General features: G+C 46.1%; 1 protein-coding gene across 4 annotated transcripts in view; it reads left to right on the top strand.

Annotated features, from left to right (window-relative positions):
* CHST11 (carbohydrate sulfotransferase 11) overlaps nt 1-21,650 on the top strand; it is a 259,633-nt gene that overhangs the window by 111,745 nt on the left and 126,238 nt on the right. For all 4 annotated transcript variants that reach the window (XM_038550819.1, XM_038550820.1, XM_038550821.1 and 1 more), the window contains one exon: nt 11,852-11,937. In XM_038550819.1, the coding sequence (XP_038406747.1) occupies nt 11,852-11,937 (86 nt within the window). The remainder of the gene's footprint in view (nt 1-11,851; nt 11,938-21,650) is intronic.

The raw sequence follows: 21,650 nt of genomic DNA, 5'->3' as shown, positions 1-21,650 counted from the left end.
CTCCCTAGCTCCTGCTGGCTCCCGGCCATCCTTGGTACTCCTTGGCTGGTAGCTGTGCCTCTCTACTCTCTCTGTGTCCCCTCCTATCTTATAAAAACAGTAGTCATTGGCTTTAGTGCCAACCCCAGCCTCATGTGACCTTGTCTTAATTTAACAAATTATACCTGCAAAGACCAATTTCCAAATAAGGTCCCATTCAGAGGTGCTCTGAGTATTTCGGGGGGTCCACTATTCAATCTGCTACACCATGATCTTAGCCAGGCCCCCATTCTGCCTTCTAGGACAGAGTGGGGCAAAGCAAAAGAAAGCAAAAGCCTGGGTGTGCTCAAGGTTTGCCCAGGTGGCCTTGAGAGAGACAAAGCTTGGGCAGCAATCCCTGTGTGGGCAAGAGGGAGCAAAGCTTATGCAAGAGATGGGGTGCCCAGCACAGGCCAACTGCATTAGAGCCAAGTTATCCTGCACAGAGTCAAACTTTCTGTACTTAAGGCCAGAGGGTAGGTGTGGGGTTAATGCCCCACCACGCTCAAGTAGCTTGCATAAAGGTGACCTGGAATAATTCCCTGCGTCTGGAGCTGCGGGGGAACCCCAGAGGCAGACGTAAATGTCTCCAAGTCGTAAAACGAGACTTGAAGCACCAGCCGCAGGGAAGAAAGTATTTTGGCATATTATCTGCATCACTGTAAAATAAATTTATAAGCATTCCAGGAAAACTGCAGGGGAGAGTATAGAAATTCTCTAGCATGCAAGGAAGGGTAAATGAGAATTAACTGTACAATATTCGTAATTACTTATTCAAGGTGTAGAATGTAATTAATGTGATCTATACCACCAGCACTGCCTCTCTTGTTTTATTTAAAGGAACATAAAATGTCATCTATAAGGGCTTTCCTAGGTTAACTGCCAATTTTGATTCCTTGAACTCTGTTTTTCCACAGGGTCTTATGTTTTTCAACAGTAAAATTCGTCCACAGCTGTTGGATTTTGGGAACCGAATTTGGGCTGGGGGCTGGTCCTCCTTTACCTGAGATGCTCTGATTCTCCCACCTTCAACCAGCGTGAAGGTGCCAGTTCCTAAGTGTTAATTCTGTTATTGTGAGCATTTTCATGTCATTCAAGGTGACGGCTGTGTACCAAAAAAGCTTCTAGAAAAACTAAAGCTACAAGTCTAGGATGCTAGCCTATAAAAATCTGACTCTTCTTAGAAGTCTAGTAAATGTTCATGGCTACATTCAGGGTAGCCTTTGATTAATATTTAACCCAACCTGATTTTAACATTTTAAATTGCATTTAAAATTTAATATAGTTAATGTCTTTTTCGAGTACTTCAGTTGCTTGATTAACCAATGAGTACTTAGATAAACAAATCTAATACATCAGCCTTAGAAATAGAGTGACTGGTAAGTTTTTAAAATGCCCCAATAGTATACATGAACAAGATTTCAACTTAAAATCTCAAATCAAATAATCTAAAATCAAGTAAATTGTTCAATTAAGTCATTGTTGGGATTGTGAGATAGAGCTCCTGCCCATGTAGGATAAAATCTTGAAAATATATATGTGTGTATATATATATATATTTTAAATTTACTTATTTATGATAGACACACGAGAGAGAGAGAGGGAGAGAGAGAGGCAGAGACACAGGCAGAGGGAGAAGCAGGCTCTATGCCAGGAGCCTGATGTGGGACTCGATCCCGGGTTTCCAGGATCACGCCCTGGGCCAAAGGCAGGCGCCAAACCGCTGAGCCACCCAGGGATCCCCAAAATCTTGAAAATATTAATCTTACGGGTTCTCTTAAACATTTCTGTACTTATATTTTAAATAGCCTTATTGTGATATAATTTACATATAACATTCACATATTTTGAGTGTTAAATTTAATGAATGTTAGTATTTACAGACTTATATGACCATCCCCACAATCTAAGTTTGGAACATTTCCGTCACCCTAAAAAGAACTCTTATGTCTGTTTACCCGTCACTCACCATCCTGCCTAGGCCTTAGGCAACAAGTCATAGAAAATCAACTTTCTGTGTCTATGTATTGGCCTGTTTTTAACAATTTCTGTATTTAATTTGAAATCATGCTGTTGGGGGTTTTTTTGTTTTTTTTTTTAAATATTTTGTTTATTTATTCATGAGAGACACAGAAAGAGGCAGAGACAGGCAGAGGGAGAAGCAGTCTCCCTGCAGGGGCCTGATGCAGGACTCGATCCCAGGACCCCGGGATCACAACCTGAGCCGCAGGCAGGCGGTTAACCACTGAGCCACCCAGGCATCCCTCATGCTGGGTTTTTAAGGAAACAGTTTTACTATCTCAATTTTGGTGTCATCTTCCCAGCAATTTTTTGGGGTACTGCCTCGGTGCCCTGGAATTTCTATATGAGAGAGAGCTGAGCAACGCAGTCTGTGAAGTGGTGGGGTGGGGGGGTTCTTGTAACCCAAAAACCAGACTCAAGTCCCTTGGGCCAAATTCTGCTTCTCTGCAGAAGAGCAAACCCCAGCAGGTGGCTTCATGCCACTCCGATGCCTCGCCTGGCTCATTGCTGTGACACCAGGTTAGGGTGCAAGCTGATGATAGACTCTCATGGTGGGGGCTGGCTCTGAGGCCACAGTTCCAACCATGTGCTCATCAGCCAGGCTCCTGTGACCACCTGCGCGGCATGCTCACCCCGAAGCCTCAGGTCCCCTCAGGTTCACGCTCCACATCCAAGCAAGACAACTTAGCACCCGTGTTTATAGCGGCATTATTCCAAGTAGCCAAAAGGTGGAAACAACCCAGGTGTCCCTCGGTGGATGCCTGGGTATGTCAAATATGGTATATGCACACGATGAAATATTACCCAGCCTTAAAAAAGGACTTACACTGACTAAGACTTACACAGTCTGACTTACACTATAATATGGATGAACCTTGAAGACATTGTACTAAGTGAAACAAGCCAGGCACAAAAGGACAAATACTGTATGATTCCACTTAATGTGAAGTACCCAGAATAGCTAAGTTTGGGGACAGAATGTGGAATAGTGGTTGCCAGGGGCTGGAAGGAGAGGCGAATGGGGAGTTCGTGTTTAACAACACAGTGTTTCATTTTGGGAAGATAGAGTTCTGCAGACGATTGGTGGTGATGGTTACATAGCTGCGTGGCGTGGTGAATGTGCCACGGTTCATGCTACTGAACCGGACACCTAAAAATGGTTAAACTGGTACGTTTTCTGTTATGTAAATTTTACCACAATTTAAAAAAATGGGTAAAACCGCATTTGTGTTATTCTCCACCTCAAAGATCATCTATCAAGGGCTCCATCTTGACTACAGAATCAAAGGAATGGTTTCTCAGTCTGGCCTGAAATTCTTTTTGGAATGAGTTAGGTACAAGTAAATGAAGAGCCCTCAGCCTAGTCGGTACACCCTTCACAGTGAGGCTCCCCCTGGTCCTGGTAAGCACATACCCTTGACACCTCCTCCGCCACCCCTGGCCCCTGAACTCACTGGCCCCAGCTGGAAAGAGTGTCCCCCCGCCCCCCCTTCTCCAGATTGTCCTGCAGGTACACCATCTGTGTACCCTATTGTTGTGTTTCCCATCTGGCCAGTCCTGCTTCCCCAGATCCTTTTGAGACATGAATCCCTTGGGGTGCTCATTTACCTCCTTGCTTGCTTCCCAGGCCCCTCTCTGGGGGAGCCTGATTCAGAGGGGCAGGGGATGTATGCCTTTTTCACAAGGACCGCAGAAGACTCTTACCAAGCAGGTTTTGAAGACACTGGATGAGGGGAACTGTGTTCCTGAAATGGTCTGGTTTCTTATGTTTTGGGGAAAGAGCTCAAATTCATTCATTCATTTGTTCATTCATTCATCCAGGCGCTGAATTTTGGACACTCATTTAGGTACTGAGGATATCATGGTGGATAAGATAATCCACATCCCACCTCTCATGGATTTTATAGTCTTGTGGCAGCAATAGGCAGTAGCCAACAAAGCATTTAAACTAAAAAAGATAGCAGGTGCCTTGAAAAAGAATAAAAAACAAAACAGAGGGAAGACAGAAAGAAGAGACAGGTATGTTAACTAGTGTGGTAGCAGGGGTGGTGGCGGTGGCGGTGGCGGCGATAACGTGAGCAAGCGCAGAGGAAAGAGTGTTAGAGGTGATGGAACAGTGAGTGCACGGGGCCTAATGAGTTGGGACAAGTACTAAAAGAAATAGAAGGCAGCCCGGGAGGCTCAGTGGTTTAGTGCAGCCTTCAGCTCAGGGCCTGATCCTGGAGACCCAGGATCGAGTCCCACGTCAGGCTCCCTGCATGGAGCCTGCTTCTCCCTCTGCCTGTGTCTCTGCCTCTTTCTGTCTCTGTGTCTCTCATGAATGAATAAATAAAATCTTTAAAAAAAAATAGAAGAGACTAGAAAGTATCAGTTCATCACATGTGAACTGGCTGTGAAAGGACAGGAGATCTATAGCTTTGTGACCTTGAATGAGTCACGTATGCTTCTGGATGCCCATTTCCCCCCCGGAGAATGGGGCTGGGGGAGCAGTGGGTTCCACTGGATTGGGGTTTCTTAAACTTTCAGTGCCTGGCACCTCCTCTCTTTTCACCTCTTCGTGCTTTCTCAGGTGGACTCAAACACTACTGTCCAGGAAGATCATTTTTGAGATTCACATCCTGCCATTTGTCTTGCTCACTCAGAACCAATTCTGAGGGTACTTTTCTCTGATCATAAATACTGATTCTCTTTTCTTGTGTGAAAGCCATTGGACTAGATGGCCTCTAAAGGCCCTTCTTGTCCTACATGTGCCTGGTTCTCCATTAACCTGTCAGGTTGACAGCTGGTTTGCCCTTGGGCAAGGACCTTGTGCTTTTTGGATGTGGGCACAAACCTCTGCTCTGAGGACATTTTTGCAGATAGGCCAGAATTGTCTAAAAGAAGGGGGTGCGTTGATTACCGAGGCTGTTGGTTTTGGTAAATATGTTTGATGGCTGGGTTCTTCTTCCGGTGGGTCAGTGTTGTAGTGCCTGTGGTATATTCTTCAAGGCTCGGTGTCACAGTCTCTCTGTGGAAGGTTTCTATGACAGTAAATCTCCTGGCTCTCAGATAAAGCTGTGACTTTCCTCATCCAGAGTTATATCAAGTGCTTTCACCTAATTCTTGGATTTATACCCTTGACCTTCATCTGCCAAAAGTTTAATTCACTTTAGTTCTGCCACCACCTCCATAGGCTGGGCAGTAGGAGCTTGGTGGAGCTTACAGTAGCGAAAGGATACTGACCGGGGAATTAGCTATCATAATTCTGAATATTTCCAAATCTAATAAACCCCAGATACCTCTGGGGTTCTTTAGTGGTTGCTGGTACAGTCTCCAATAAGGAAAAACAGATCTGGAAATGATAGCAAATAGCTCTGGGTTATTGTCGGAACTGAGAAAGGGAGAATATCAAGTTGAAAAACTAAAGTTTGATGATGGTATTAATGATAGCTTCGGTTGAACTCCAGTGCCCTGGGCCTCCGACCCTCCGTGCTTTGGGGCTCCTGAAACATCACCTGCAAATACAAGAGAGCTGAATGTTTTATAAAGCCCCCAAAGTCTGGGTAGTTGAAGAATACTGGGTCAATACTCAGGACTGTCTTTTTGCCTGACCTCTCCCAATTTCAACTTCTATTAACTATAGCAAGTCTCATTTCAGAGGACTGGGGAAGAGCACGCAGGGTTTGCACCCACAGAAACGTGGGTTGGGATCCCAGCTCTGCTGTTCACTGGCCATGTCATTGTGTGAATTCTCCAACCTCTCTGAACCTCAGTTTCCTGGTCTTTAAAATGGGCATGTACCACCTACCTCTAGAGCAGTGGTGGGGAGTAGAGGAGAGACATAATAAAATACAGCATTTATTGAATGCTTGTAGAATTCATTTAGGGCACATCACAGTTCCCCAAGAGTGGATCATACTCATTTTGCCTTATGTTTTTGTCTTAATTCCTTTGACTAAGAAGCCAGTTAAGTAATTTCGAGGATGTTTTCTTAGCTAACCAACTTTGAACTTATATTCTTTGTTCTTTTGCTATTAGTAAGTGGTTTGGCCTGATAACCCTTTAACAAAAAATGTCCCTCTTAAACCTCTTGTTACTTGACCTGTTGTTTTATCTCATTCACTTCACACAACATGCTGAGTCCCTATTACGTGCCAAGTACTTAGTTGGGCAGAGGGCGTGTGGAGGGGGCCCATGAGAGAGCCATGGGTCTGGGCTGCCTGGGACTCAGAGGTGGAGGGGTGAGCTGGCTTAGGACAGGGCAGGCTTGGCCCTTCTTTCTCAGCTCTGCTGTGGGAACTTGGGCTATCCCAACCCCTCCCTGGGCCACGTTTTCCTCTCTGAAAATGCCTGGGAGTGGTCAGATGGGAGCCAAGAACCCCTCAGATTCCAAACATGAGTTTTGGTTCTTAATTCTTTAGCAGGAGCAAACAGGGAATGCAAAAACCTGAACCCATCTGGGCATGAAGATGTGCTGAATACACACTGGATTCAAAGAGCTTCAGATTCCCTGAGATAAAACTTTATCTCATAGAGACACAGAAAATTCTACTTTTATTAATTAAAACAATTTTTTTTGTTAACATATAGTGTAGTATTAATTTCAGGGGTAGAATTGTGCAAGTTACTTAACCTCTCGAATTCAGTCGGCTCAACTGTAAAATGAGAATAAATGATATTATTGTCATGCATTATTTCTGACATAGAGGGTTTTTATGAGAAGTAAATGAAGCAACACGAGAAAAAGGCTTAGCATATGTCAGGCATCAGGTAGAATGATAAATTCTCAATGAATCGTACAATGAATCGTAGTTGTCATGATGATTATTAACTCTTGCTGTACTTTATAAGACCTGAGTTCCAGCCCTGGGCTCTGCTGTTAGCTACCTTGGGGAGCTTACACAAGTGTTTAAACTGAGTTTCTTCTGTAAACTTATGGACCTGGACTGTAATCCCTGAGTATCCCAAATATCTTCCATTTTATAAAACACATCAAAGGTCAGTTCACACCCAGGGCCGCAGAGGCTTTCAGTTTTACATCATCAGACCTGAATTAACAATCTAGTGGCTCCCTTCCACCCAGACCCACAGGCAGGGTCACAGGGAGCCACTCAGAGGATGAGGTGGGCTCTGCTCCTTTATTGTGAGCCGACTTTGTGTCACCTGCTGTCCGTTTACTTAAGAGTGTCCACTTCAGAACAGTGTGCTCTTCATCATAGTAAAACAAACACTGGGGCTTGAGTCTGATTTCAGCTTCTTTTATGTGTCTTGGAATATACAGAAATGTTCCTGGGTCTAAGAAATGGTGCTATAAATTGAGCCAATTAGATTCTTACAAAATGGTATTGAATTTTGTTGATTAGAGTTTAGAAAGGAAAAAAAAAAAAAAAACACGTGTTGCAACTAAATAAAACCCGTGGTGATGGGTGGATGACAGAAGGCCACTGTCAAATGTCCTCAGGGATTCCTTTCTTAGGGCTTTTGATCACCGGACCTTTTACTTTCAAAGGAAAAAAATTACAGCAGTCGGATACTACTGGCAGTTTCTTCCTTCTGTAGCAGAAAACAGCCTCTCCAAATGCTTATGAACGAAACCTCAAATCCTAGCTCATTCACAGGCTTTTGTGAGTACCTACCTACTGTGTGCCAAGCAAGCACCAGGGAAAAATGTGAATAAGATGAGGAGGGTTGGGGCACCGGGTGGCTCAGTGGTAGAGCATCTGCCTTCTGCTCAGGTCGTGATCCCAGGTCCTAGGATCGAGTCCGAAATTGGGCTCCCCGCAGGAAACCTGCTTCTCCCTCTGCCTTAAAATCTTAAAAAGAAGATGGGAGAGAGTCTATACCCCCATGTCCATGCCCAGCATACCAAGGGTGCTTGAGAAGTTTGTTGAAAGAATGGAGTATAGTAGTAACTGTGATTTAATAGTCTGGCTGTCGCATCATGTCACATCACTTTAATAACTCCTATGACACTGGATTCCATTTTAGATCTCCTGCCCTAGAGGTGGCTAGCCCACTCAGTCTTGGGCCAAACTAGAAAGATGTGTGGTGGACTTGGCACCTGACCATTGGTCCATTGTGGCAGCTAAGAGTTTGAGCTGCCTGTGTTGGAATCCACGCTTCAACCTCTTCCCACAAGACCTGGGCAACTTATCTTCCTCTGCTGTGCCTCAGTATCCATATCCATAAAGTGGGGACAGTGGTGGTACCCACTTCATATGGCTGTTGTGTAGGTTAAATGTGCGAACTGCTTGGTGTGCTGTGAGCACTCTAAATCCTAGCCGTCACCATCTGTGTGTTTCAGTCACTGAAACCTTCTCTGATGCCACTTCTCATAAGACACACAGGGTGGTGAACACAATCCTTACGTGCATCGTTGCCAAGCCTTCCTTTGTGTCTAGGCACACTGTAGGTCCTCACTGTTCTCGTTTGGATGTGAAGAGCCTAGGCAGTCAGGTCTGAGTCTTCATGTGGCTGCTTTCCACTCCCATGGTCTTAGCCTTGGTCAGCAGATTTCTGAAGTGAAGGGAGGCAAAGACCTATAAAACGCAGGTACTTCCTTCACCGTGGGAAGGATTCCACTTCACCAAATGCCTGGCACACGGTGCGCACTCGATAAATAGTAAGATTGTTGTCCTCATAAAAAGCACACAAAGCCCCTTTGGTCTTTGTGGCCCGGGTGCCAACGCAGATTCACAGGGCACCCACCGAAGCACACGTGGCTGGGGCTGGCAGAGGCACAGGGGGCGGGCAGCCTTGGGAAAGGGCCTGAGTTGCAGGCCCCACACGGTCAAAGCATTTTAAAGGTCTTGTATTAGAAAAATAAACCAATTAAAGAATACTGCCCCCCATAAAAGCTGACTTTTAATGGACTCTATGGCAGGGTTTTCACCCCGGCGGTCCTGCAAGCCAGCATCTCAGTGAGCCCGTCTGCCGCCATGGGGAGAGTTTAATCTTGCACGGCGTGAGCATAATTTTACAAGTTTTATGGCTGTTTTTTCTCCTCCGAAGTGTTGCTATGTCATTGTGCACTGAGGGCAACTTGCGTGCATTTAACAGTTTACCTCGTTTTTGGTGGAAATGAAAAATGAAGCCATAAATTAAAGAAAAACACAACGTGGATTTTTCCCCTTCTTCTGCAGGCAGCCGTGGAGGGACAAAGAACCAGTGTTTCCCCCCAGCACAGCCTAATCAAATTCTACCGGCTTTTCTGTGTGGACATTTGCCCGTAGATCGCCTCCCCGGAGAGGGCTGTGTGGGGCACGTAGAATGTGTCTGGGGCTTGTTGCACTGACTCCAGGCATCCTTGGGACCGTTCTCTAGGGCAGGGATCAGCAAACTACAGCCCATGGACCAGATCCAGCCCAGCGCCTGTGTCTGTGACACGGTTGGAGGGTTGGGGGGAACAGAAGAAGATTTCCTGACCCATAAAAATGACATGGAATTCGGTTTTGGCATCTGCCAATGAGATTGCCTTGGCACCTGGCCATGCCCATTTGGGTCTGTGTTGTCTGTGGCTGCTGAGAAGGTGCCCCAGAGATCCAGGGCACAGAGACAAAGCACCACCTGCCCTTTGCAGAAAAAGTGAGCTGACCCTGCTCTAGGAGGTAAAAGACAAGGAGAGAGAAAATGCAGCTTCCAGTTGCCTAGAATCGATGATTTGCTCTAAGGGTTTCCACATGGCTCAAAGTGACAAGTCAAAGGAGAACTGCCAGAGAAAGAGTTGATTCACCTGGAGAACTTCCAGAAGTAATTGCAGAGATGGCTTTCCTCACTTTTCTGACCTCAGGTTGGCTTCCGAGCGGAGGGAGGGGCCTGGGATTGCCCTCCCCCCCCACCCCGCCTTCAACCAGCCCTCCCAGGCTTCTGTGGCTTTCTTGTTGGAGAAGCCCAAAGCCCCGCTTGAGGTCTGCCAGCCTCCCATCAGCTTGTTTGATGGCTCAAGAATAGAGAAATTCTCCCCTTCCCTCCCCAGGGGGTAAGCGGTTTTTGTCAGTAATTATTATGTGCAAATCCACTGTGCAGTTTGATCCCCTTAAGAAATTTATAAGAAACACCTTTTGGCCAGCACCCTGGTTTAAGTGTTCTGCAGATAGTAGTATCTCGTTTAATCCTCACAGCCATCCCAGGGAGTTAGATCCTCATCCCCATCTTACAGCTGAAGAAACAGGCACAGAAAGGTTAGGTGCCTTGCCAAGGTCACCAGCTGGTATGTGGTAGAGCCAGAATTCAGACCTAGGCTGTCTGCTGTGCTGCTCCTACATAAGGGCGAATTCTTTAGGCTTGTGGATGAATCTGCTTTCCTTGTCCTGCTTACACCCTTACCATGTCATTCCACAAGAAAACTGCCTCCTGGGTATCCCTGGGTGGCTCAGCAGTTTAGTGCCTGCCTTTGGCCCAGGGTGTGGTCTTGGAGTCCCATGATCAAGTCCCACATTGGGCTCCCTGCATGGAGCCTGCTTCTCCTTCTGCCTCTCTCTCTCTCTCTCTCTCTCTCTCTCTCTCCTGAATAAATAAAAAGAAAAATCTTTAAAAAAAAAAAAAAAAGAGGGGGATCCCTGGGTGGCGCAGCGGTTTGGCGCCTGCCTTTGGCCCAGGGCGCGATCCTGGAGACCCGGGATCGAATCCCACGTCAGGCTCCCGGTGCATGGAGCCTGCTTCTCCCTCTGCCTATGTCTCTGCCTCTCTCTCTCTCTGTGTGACTATCATAAATAAATAAAAAAAAAAAAAAAAGAAAAAAAAAAAGAAAATTGCCTCCTGTGGGAGAAGAAAACACTTTTTCACTCATTGATTCATTCCTCCCTCCTCCACGCCACCCTTCTTCCTCCACACCGCCCTTCCTTCAACAAATAATTATCAACAGGTGACTGTGTTGGGCTCTGGGAAGGACTGCCTGGAATGAGGATGTTTTGTGAACAAGAAGAGTGAAAAAAGACTATTTTCCACTTAAAAATAGTTCTTGTGGAGGTGCCTGCCTGGCTCGGTGGAGTGTGAGACTCTTGATCTTGGGGTTGTGAGTTTGAGCCCCATAGTGGGGATAGAGATTGCTTAAAACCTTTAAAAAAAAAAGTTCTTCGTGTCCTCAATGCCGTTGGCTTTTGAGCAGTTCCCTTAATTCTCTTTTAAATTTTTTATTTTATTTTTATTTTATTTTATTGGGTGTGGAGCCCAATACAGGGCTTGAACTCATAACCCCGAGATCAAGATCTGAGCTGAGATCAAGCATCAGATGCTTAACCTATGACTGAGTCACCCAGGCACCCCTTCCCCCTTTTTTATTACTTGTAACTGCCACCTCTGTCTGTTTAGAACCACAAACCCTTGTCCTTTCTGCCTCCACTTGATATTTTCATTAAACATAACCTAATTTACAAGAGGCTTTAGGGAGCCCTGGTGTCTGACTTGGTTGGTGGGAGGCACAGCTCAGGAGACCAGGGCCAGGTGCTGGAGGGTAGGAATAAGAGGTGGTAATTGATCCTTGAGGGAGGAGGCTGTGGAATGTGACATGTACCCCCAAGCCCGGGTCTGGGGACACCCACTCTCTTGGAACAACCTTTAGGCTGTCTTTTGTAAGTAGCTTCATTTCAGTGAGTTTTAGATGCCGGTCTTGTTTTCTTAGAAACTTGCTGGGAAAAATGTGTAGCATTACTTTTGTCTCCTGAGTGTGGAGATGCCTGAATGCTGGGGAAGATGTGCAACAGCTACGCTAGAAGCTGGTTCTCTCTCTTCCTTTCCTACCTGTTTCTTCTTCCCCCACCTCTGTGCCTTTTCCTTTGTCAGACAATAAGGATTTGTTCCTCATTTCTGATGAGCCTTCACTTTCTTTCCACAGTCATGCGGAGAAACCCCTTTGGTGTGGACATCTGCTGCCGGAAGGGGTCTCGAAGCCCCCTGCAGGAACTCTACAACCCAACTCAAGTAAGCCCTGGAAACTTCCTTGCTTTCTTGGCTTGGTCTCCATGCATCAATATTTTGGGGGAGGAGAGGATGAAAAACTCTAATATTTGGTTCCTTGGGGATTTGAAACTTCCACTGCCTGATATTTTACTTTCAGTGGTTACTTTCTTGTTTCTCTCTAGCTAGAGGGATTTAGAATTTGAGAGAAGCTTCTGTGCAGTGCTGGACTAAGTTCTCAGAGCTGCTCAAGTTTGAGAACCACATAGTCATGGGTGCCAGCAACAGGACTCTGAAATTATAGAGCCAGGAGCTGGCCAGTGTTCTCCTTAGCACTCCCAAGGGTTCACATGTGGGTGAACCTGCCATCCTGCTCCCTCATCAGTTCATTGAAGTCCATGATCCCCCAAGAATTCAACCTCCCTGAACCAGTTTACTGAGACAGTTCTGTGAGGTGGCTTTTGGTTAAGCAACTATCGTGGTAAATTGATTTGAAGAGTTTCTCTTTGAGCAAAAGAACTTTCAACCAAGGTAATGTGCCCTTGTGGAAAGCTATGAGCCAAGGAAAGAGGCTATGGTCACTACGGCTATGGCCTCAATGGGGTGTGTGGGTCTTGATGGGGAGACTCTAAGGCTGGTTCTCCTGTGGGAATGGTAATTAGCACTTGATACCAGGAAATGGTGAGTGAATAACTGGTGGCCCATTATCTGACCTTTGATTGCTGTTGAGAAAAGAAAAAAAAAAATGTACAGCTTTGGCCATAGTCTCTGAGCTTTATTTTGTATTCACATTCTCCATATAGTATTTCTGTGGACTAAGGTGCTTGGTAAACAAAGATAATGCATGTCCTCAAAGACACTGCATTCCTTAAAGTCTTGCAAAGGGAGCTTGCTGATCTACATTAGCCTCCCTGCCTCTCACCTGCACTCCCTTCTGGCAAAATGGGCTCCGGAGTGTGTGCATCATGGGTGGCCTAACCAGATGAATTCACTATCCTGTTAGCCCCACTTCTCTGGAGTTATAGTGTGAGGAGGCCTGATTAGCTACTAATTGCAAACTCCGATTGCCTGAGGCTTCCTTATTGAGTTCTCTGGTGACTCAGCAGGGAATTTGATATTTGGGTTCTGTTTGGCACCCAAATAATCTGATCATGATAGGCAAGTCTCCTAGCGTGTTCACATACCTGTCCTTAAGAAGAGGCAGAACTGGCCTGGGCAAAGGGTAGGCTTTTTGGTAAGCCATGTTGAGAACAGCATAGGCTACTTAGATGCAAACCATTCCTGTCTTTTTGTTGACGTGCTCTGTTCTCAGATCATTTTCCCTTTCAGAGTACAGCTGCTGCAGCACTCCTGTTTTCCTGGGGAAATTCTATGGGCAGAATCTGGTATCATGGGAAGAGCTTATTTCTGAGGTAGACACTCCTCTGGACAGGAAGTCTGTGGACTGTGTCTGGGCTGCTTAGTGTTGGATCCCTACTGCCTAACACAGGGCCTGGTCTATAGAGGGTGCCCCCAAATTTCTGTGGCTGAAAGAATGAAAGCCTCGGTTCACATCCCTACCTCACCTCCCACTGGTTGTGCAGCTTAGTGATGAGTCCACATCTCTGGAATGTTGGGAGGCTAGAACTCTGATGTGTCAGGGACTATGTAAACATTTGTCATTATCATGGTCATGAGGGTGGTTTCCATTTTGGAAGCCTTGACTTCAAAATCAGACATGGGTTCAAAGCCTAGTTTCTTCATTTCCTAGCTATGTGCGTGTGGGCAAGATACTTCTTAACTCCTCTTAAACTGCTGTTCCTCATTCATAACATGGTGTTAACAATACCTGCCTTGTAGGTTTGCATGAGAAGATGTACTTTGACCAGTGCCTCCTGTAGAGTTTGTTTATTCCTGGCTTTATCCACTCTTTCACCATTTGTTTCCTCGCTATTACAAGTGCCAAGCGCTGGGCACAAGGGGGTGAGCTGGACATGTGTGGTTAGCCTTCCATGTCTGGTTCCTCTTGTCATACCAGAGTTGACATGAGTGAGTTGGCTGGAAAGGGAGACCCTGCTTGGTCCATTTGTAAAACTACCAAAGGATCGACGACCTTCCTGGGTAGAGGTCCTCTCTTCCTTCTGGTGATATTTTGTTTTCTGGGTGAAAAGCTCATTTAGCAGGAGCCTAGGACCTGGGAGGGAAGATGGGGCTGGAGAGGCAGCTCTGGGAGCCATGTGTGAGGGTGTAGGTGGGGGGGGTGAGTCACCTCCATCAAGAATGTCGTGGGCAAGCTGTCTGACCCCCTTCTCTGGCAACCAGGATCTGTCCCTGCAGGAAGATCTCCCTGTTTCCTCGGGATGTTGCCTGAGATGTTTTTTCTTAGGCTGGTTTCCTTTACAAGCTGCAATTATGTTCCATTCCTACGCAAATACAGTCAGCAGTGCCTCAGAGACACTGTCTTGGTGATCATTTGGGCTGCCGTGGGCTGGGTGTCAGGAGAGAAGGGAGCAGGGGCTCCTGTTAACTTTTGTGTTCACGAGAGATTTACTAACTATGCACCCGAGTGGGCATGGTTGTGGTTTCTCATGTTTCCCAAGGAGCCAAGCTGTGGAAGCTGCTAAGCCTGGACTGATGTTATCACAGAGGTGGATGACAAACCCTGTAATTGCTAGAAACCAAACTGCTCCTAGAAATGCCATTTCCCCATTTTATACTGACTGGTTATTTGGGTTTGATCTATGATGGTGAAAACAGAACTGTTTATTATAGATAAGAAACCAATGTTAGAGCAAGAAGGCACCATCTCAGTTACCCTGTACTGGTGTTATGGACCAGTTGTTATCTAGATGTTTCTAAACCACTCATTGAATGGTTTTAATAAGCCCCAAGCTAGGTCTAATATTCCCATTTCCTGAATGGGAGCACTGAGGCCCAGAAAGTTATTCCACACAGCTAGTAGGAAGCAAAGATTCAAACTTGGGAGAAACTACAAATCCATGTGTGCTGCACTCACTGTCACTGGCAGAGTTCTCTTGGCAGGAATTACCCTGTCTCCCCTCTAAAACAACAGCAGAATCACTCACATTTTTATTGGACAAAGGCTTAAAAGCCCCCTTGAGGAAATTGGCTATAATCTGATTTTGGTGTCTAAGGTTTTCTTATTTTAGTGCTTCACAAATCCCTAACCATTAAAACAACAATTGGTTAAAAAAAAGTTTATAGTTGGTATTCTTAGAAAAACTGTACTCTGATGTCTTATAATTTCCCTGGTTCTCTGCTGTCTCCTGGCCCCAAAATAAAATGTAATTGCCGATCAGATCAGCTGGTGTCAAGTCACCGAAAGTTCAGGAGTTGCCAACTGCATATTTGTGGGCCAAGCACATCTGTGGGCCGCCCTGGCTCAGCTCAGACTCGCAGGGCAGAGCTGTGTTGTCAGCCATTAATAGGGCATAATTGCCCCAAAATGCCAGCAAGAGCGAGACAGCTTGTCCTTCTCCCTCGCCCACCTCCTGGTCCTCTTGTGGGTTCCCTGAAATCTTCACAGCATCACTCATGTGGTTCAGCCCTGCCCTGCCTGGTGCTTTCTTTAGCATTTAGCTTTGCTCTGTGATTACCACGTTCCGAGAAGACAGATGCACAGCCCAGGGGCTGACCAGGAATTCATAAACACAAAGTCTAGAAGGCTTGCGTGAGTGCACTAGATCCAACTGTCTACGCCATTTCTAAGGGTCCATGAGGGCCAGTCCATGTTTGAGGGATCTAGTTGTAGGTATTCTGGGTGAATTGTTTGAGGCCAAAAAAAATTTTTTTGCAGGACAAAACAAGTTATTTGATGGCGCCTTATTGGTCTAGTCTTCAATATGCTAAAGTAGATTCATCTCTCCACAAGTAAGGTAGGCTCCAGGAGGAAGGATCGAGAGAGGAGGAAAGGAAGAACAGTTATTCTTCATTGAAAATATAACCTACGTTCACTATACCATACTATACTACACTGTTCGAGGCATTTCAACACATATCTCAGTGAATCTTCATAACAACCCAAAAAGGAAGGTTGAGTGCCATTTTTCAGCTAAGTTAAAATCTGCAGTTCAGTGAACTGAGCAATTTGCCGAGATCACATAGCTCCTAAGTGGTAGTGCCTGTCTGGGTCCATCTGACCTGGCGAGATTATAGGAGGATGAGAACCTATCACTTCATCTTTTCCAGGTGGAAAAAATGCTTCCTTGAGGTTCTTTTTTCTAGTGACTCAAGCTGAGATGGATGTGCTCAGGATCGTTGTAAAATTCCCAAAGTCAGGAACCAAGGCTTGTGGAGTGATGTGGCATGCACAGTAATGTCCAATAAACAACTGAAGTTTCTTTTTTTTGCTTACTGAACCTGACATTTGGAGAGAGGCCTTTGTTTCTTGGCTGTGGCCAGGCTCAGCAGGAATCACCCTCAGGAACTCTGCTGGGGGTGGGGGTGGGGGGCTTTAAGGTTTTGTGGGGTTTTTTTGTTTTTTTTTTTTGTTTTTTTTTAAGATTTTATTGATTTATTCATGAGAGACCGGAGACACAGGCAGAGGGAGAAGCAGGTTCCCCACAGGGAGCCCAATACGGAACTCTATTCTGAGACTCCCGGATCACACCCTGAGCCAAGGCAGATGCTCAACCACTGAGCCACCCAGGCGTCCCGGGCTTTAAGTTTAGATTGATAAAAGCTTGAATCATCCAAGGGGGTTAGGGTGGGGCTCTTCTAGCACCATCCTAAAACAGCTTTCTCAGCAATGCTTGCCAAACTTTGTTTCTTCTGCACACATTTAGAGGATAAACAAGAAAAAGACATGGGGAGGAGAGGCCTGTAGGTAATAGGACATGATAAATGCCTTGCAGTAGAAGCTTTTCAGTTATGGGAGAATTAGGAGTAATCAACCCTTTAACATACAAGGCAAGTGGGGGGCTTTGTATTTGAGCTAGGCCTCTGAAGACACATCAGACTTCACCCAACAGAGAAGAGGGAACACCATCAAGGAGGGGAAGAATGACAGGAGCGTGGCCCCTGTAGGATAGTCTATGGCACATTTAGAGAATGGTGAGGAGGTTTGTGGCCAGAGTGAAGAACGGTGCAGGGATCTGGTTGGAGAGACAACAGGAAGGGCAGGTTGGTGCCCGCTGAATCAGGCTTGTCTGGGTCGTCTACCCACCAGCAGGATTGGTGGTCCTAGGGAGCCCACAGGTGATAGTGTACAACTTACAAGCCAGCTGCTGCTTCTGAGTCAAGCCACTGGTTAGTGGCGGGGCTTCTCAAAGGCAGAGCATGTCCCCTCCTTGCCACAGTGATCTCTTCTACAAAATGAACTAGATTTGGGGTTCTCAACCCTGGCTGTTCATAAGGATCACTCAGAGAGCTTTGAACCCCGTAAGGTGGAGAATCCAGACTTGTTCCATGCCAGACATCAGATGAGCACTGCAGAAGGAGCAGCTCCAGTTTTGAATAAGTGCAAAGAAAGAAGAGGCTCTCTGCCTTCCAAATTTTCATTTGGGAAGACCAACGCTGATGGTCCGACACTGGTGAAGGCAGGAAAGAGCAGACATTGCATAGCCTCCAACTCTGGGCAATTAATCCCTTCATTATCAACCACCTGGTAAATGACGAGTCCATCTAATTATCTTGTTTTGACCCAACAGCTGCTACCAGCCAAAGAGGGATTAATTGATTTAGTTGTGGACTGGCTCCTTATGCAAAGATATTACTTACTGTCAGCCTAGCAGAACGGCAGCTGGCTGGCAAAGATGAAATATTACATGAACTTGATCTTACATGCAGCGCTTGGGAGAATGCTTCATTATTAATTGCAAATTACAATAGATGAGCGAGCCCATTGCTAAATCCAGCGATAGTGGGCCACCTCTTTCACCATGGCCAGTGCCTCTATTATTTTTTAAGCAGGGAAGGCGCCCTGGTCAGATTTCCAATCAAGCCTGGACAGATGGGGACTCCAGAGTCAGACACAATTTGGGTCAGAGGAGAGAATTGGGTGCTTGCAGGAATGGGGGAGCCCAGCCCAGGTGTATGACCTGGGGCCATTACTTGATCCTCCCAAGCATTGGTTTCTTTATCTGTAAAATAGGAACACAATACAGTCTTGGAGTTTTGTGAGTTTTGAAATCATGTATCAAAAAGCACCTGAGAGTGTACTGAGGAAGAGTTGGTGTTAATGGTCTGAGTTGAGTTAGGTGACCTGGGACTTTTCCGAGGGGATCTGAGCTATGCAAGGGACCCTGTACTACAGGCTCAGACACTGTACAGGTGCACACTAAGAATTTTGTTGAATAGTAGTAAGATATAATGATATCCTCTTGCCTGGATGCTACTAGGTATTCATTGTGAGCACTTCCTAAAAATTTTGATTTATGTTATGTGTCTTGTTGACTCTGTTATTAAGAAGCTAGACATGATGATCAGTAAGGCCATGGGTGCCTCTCTATGTGTGTGATATGTGAGTACCTATACACTCAACGCATATCCTGCAACAGGCAGGTAGGGCCATTAAGTTAAGTTTAAACTTCTCCTGCAATTAAGTTTGTCATACCGTGTCCCCCCCCCCCCCGCCCCCCGCAAAGTGCTTTAGGAATAGCTGGGTTTTTAAAAAGATTTTATTTATTCATTCATTCATGACAGACCCGCAGAGAGATAGACAGTGGGGGAAGGGAGAAACAGGCTTCTCGCAGGGAGCCTGATGTGGGACTCAATCTCTGGACCGGGATCACACCCTGAGCCAAAGGCAGACGCTCAACCACTGAGCCACCCAGGTGTCCCAGAGTAGCTGTTTCATAAGAACCCCTCTCTGTGTGGTGGAAATGTGATGCCATCAAGCACATGGCTTCATCCACACATTTCATTCAGCCTATCTTTATGGGCACTTGCCTTGTCTCAGGAAGCCTGGTTTGACCCAGTATATTCAACTCCAGGTAGTGAGCTCAGTGCCCTAATGGGGTTTTTCTGTGTCAGTCTGTGTGACTATCATCTGGCCTGTTTCAATCAGAGAAGAGCGTCTGAATGACAAAATGACCTCGGCCATTTCCAAATGGTAACACAGCTATAAAATCTGCCATTTTTGGAAAGTTCTTTCCTAAATTACCCTCAATTATAAGAGGCCTCTACATAATTTGATTTTTCTGTAAATTACACAACTCAGGTAGCTTCTCAGCGGAGTGGATTTGAACCTTGTTGGATGCTTAGGGCTGCAACGAAGCCCTGGCTTGTTCTCAGATTCTCTGTAGGAGAGACCTGGGTAGGGGTGGGCATTGCCTCCTGCCTCATATCCCCTCTCTCTTCCCAACAGTGAAGTTGGCCTGCAGATCTGGTGGGGAGCAGACTTTCCACCCCATCTTCACCACTAATTACTGTGAAATTGCGGGCAAACGAAGCTTTCCAGTACTGGAGACCCTGTTTATAAAGAAGAAACCAAGGGGTGTCTGGGTGGCGCTCCCCGTTAAGTATCTCACTCTTGTTTTTGAGCTCAGTCATGATCTTGAGGTTCATGGTATCAGGGACATGAGATGGAGCCCTGCGTCTGCATCCAACCCTGCACAGGGCTCTGTGCTCAGTGTTCTTGCTCCTTCTCCTTCTGCCCTCCCCCCGCCCCAATAAATAAATCTTTAAAAAAAATAAAGAAGGAACAAAAGTTCAGTTATTAAAGATTAAATTAGAAAGTAAATGAAAAGGGGCACTTGGGTGACTCAGTCATTTAAGCCTCTGACTTAGCTCAGGTCATGGTCTCAGGGTCCTGAAATCAGGCCCTGCTTCAGTCTCTCTGCTGAATGGGGAGTCTGCTTCTCCCTCTCCATCTGCCCCTCTCTGTGCTCATGCTCTTTCTGTCTCACTCTCTCAAATAAATCAGATCTTTAAAAAAAAAAAAAAGTATATGAAAAGTTCTGGGCCCATGGAAAGCTGTCCAATCAAGGCTGATTTTTTTTTTTTAGTTAGCTCAGGTGAAACCTCTTTTCAGACGCTCTCCCTGATTTTTTTTCCCTCCACGCTCAGGTTAAATGCCCTTCCAGGATGATGCTGCCTACCAGGAATAAACGTGACTCACATATATAATTTGAAATTTTCTAGTAGCCACATTTTGAAAAATTAAAACAGGCGAAGTTCATTTTAATAATATGTCTCATTTAACCCAGTGTATCCAAAATGTGATCATTTCTACATGTACTCAATATAAAATTATTAAAATGTTTTATGTTCTTGGCATGCCTGGCTGGCTCAGTCAGTAGAGCATGTGACTGTTGATCTCAGAGTCATGAGTTCAAGCCCCATGTGGGACATGGAGCCTACCTAAAGATTTTTTTTTAAAAAGATATTTTATGTTTTTGTTTTTGTACTGAATCTTTGAAGTCTGATGTATATTTGACACAGCACATCTCAGCTTGGACTGGCTGTACATCACCTGCTTAATAGCCACATGTGGCAGGTGACTGCCATACTGGACAGTGCAGGTCTGTCATATGCTGCCTCACTGCACCCCATTGCCCACATTTTCCTCATCCGTGACACTCAGCCTGTGCACCTGACGTGATGTTACTAGGATTTGAGGCCCTTGAAGGCAGATGCTGTGTCTTGTTCATCTGGTAGCTATCTCAGCCCAGCCACAGAAGAGGGGCTCAGCGGGTGTTTAGTTGGAGGAGAGGGGGGTGAAGGGAGCTGACTGCCTGTGCCTTGAGCCAGTCTGGTGTGTGGCTTCAACCGTCAAGGCAGGAAGTCCCCTGAGCCAAGTGATCTTCCTGGTCCAGAAAATACATCTCTAAACCAAGTTGATGCCTGGTGTCTGCCCTAAAAACATTTTTCTTGAAAGTTTATATGCAGATACCATGGAAGGGCTGATGCCTGGAAAGGTCTTGATCATTTACATCTCACCTTCCACCTGGTAAGGTTTTTCTGGAGGCCAGACTGTGTCAGGGTGGGAGGTTGGAGCGGCTTGGTGCAGGGGCTGGGTGCTTGAAGGAAGTGGGGAAAGCAAGCCACAGCCTGAACAGAATGTAGGGGTGGGGTGGGGTAGGAGGTGGGCGGGATAGCTCAAGCCAGAGCCTCACTGTCCCTCAGTACTTAGTCCACATCCAGCCTTGTTTCTTTTTTCCCTCTTGTCCTCTCTCCTTCCCTCCTCCTCCCATGGCATGTATAGCACAAGCAGGAACCTAGTAAATGTGCATTGATGGAAAAGGAGCTGAGATTCCTCTGTCCCCTCCCTTCTCTCCTTCTGGGCACCCACTCAGGGAGTTTGCTCAGCCTGCCACAACAGAGGGCCTCAGACTGAGTGGCTTGCAGAATGGCATCCCCTGGTCTCACAGCGCTGGAGGCCAGAAGTCCAGGATCCAGGTGTTGGCAGGGGTAGTTCCTTCCAAGAGCCACGAGGAAGGCTTGCTACCTGGGCTGGGCCCTTGTCTGGCTTCTGGTGGTTTGCTGGTGGTCTTTGGTGTTCCATGGCTTGTAGAAATGTCACCTTGATCTCCCTCTTTCCCCCTCACATGGTCTTCTCCGTGTGTGTGTGTGTGTGTGTGTGTGTGTCTCCAAACTCCCATTCTTTTTTTTTTTTTTTTTTTTTTTTAACATTTTACTTATTTATTGAGACACACAGAGAGAGAGGCAGAGACACAGGCAGAGGGAGAAGCAGTCTCCATGCAGGGAGCCCGATGTGGGACTTGATCCTGGGTCTCCAGGATCATGCCCTGGGCTGGAGGGGGCGCTAAACCTGCTGAGCCACCAGGGCTGCCCCA

The sequence above is a fragment of the Canis lupus genome, chromosome 10, assembly GCF_011100685.1.
Source record: "Canis lupus familiaris isolate Mischka breed German Shepherd chromosome 10, alternate assembly UU_Cfam_GSD_1.0, whole genome shotgun sequence".
In the NCBI taxonomy this organism is placed as follows: domain Eukaryota; kingdom Metazoa; phylum Chordata; class Mammalia; order Carnivora; family Canidae; genus Canis; species Canis lupus.
The sequence above is the reverse complement of the archived record's forward strand: the minus strand, read 5'-3'. Positions and strand labels throughout refer to the sequence as shown.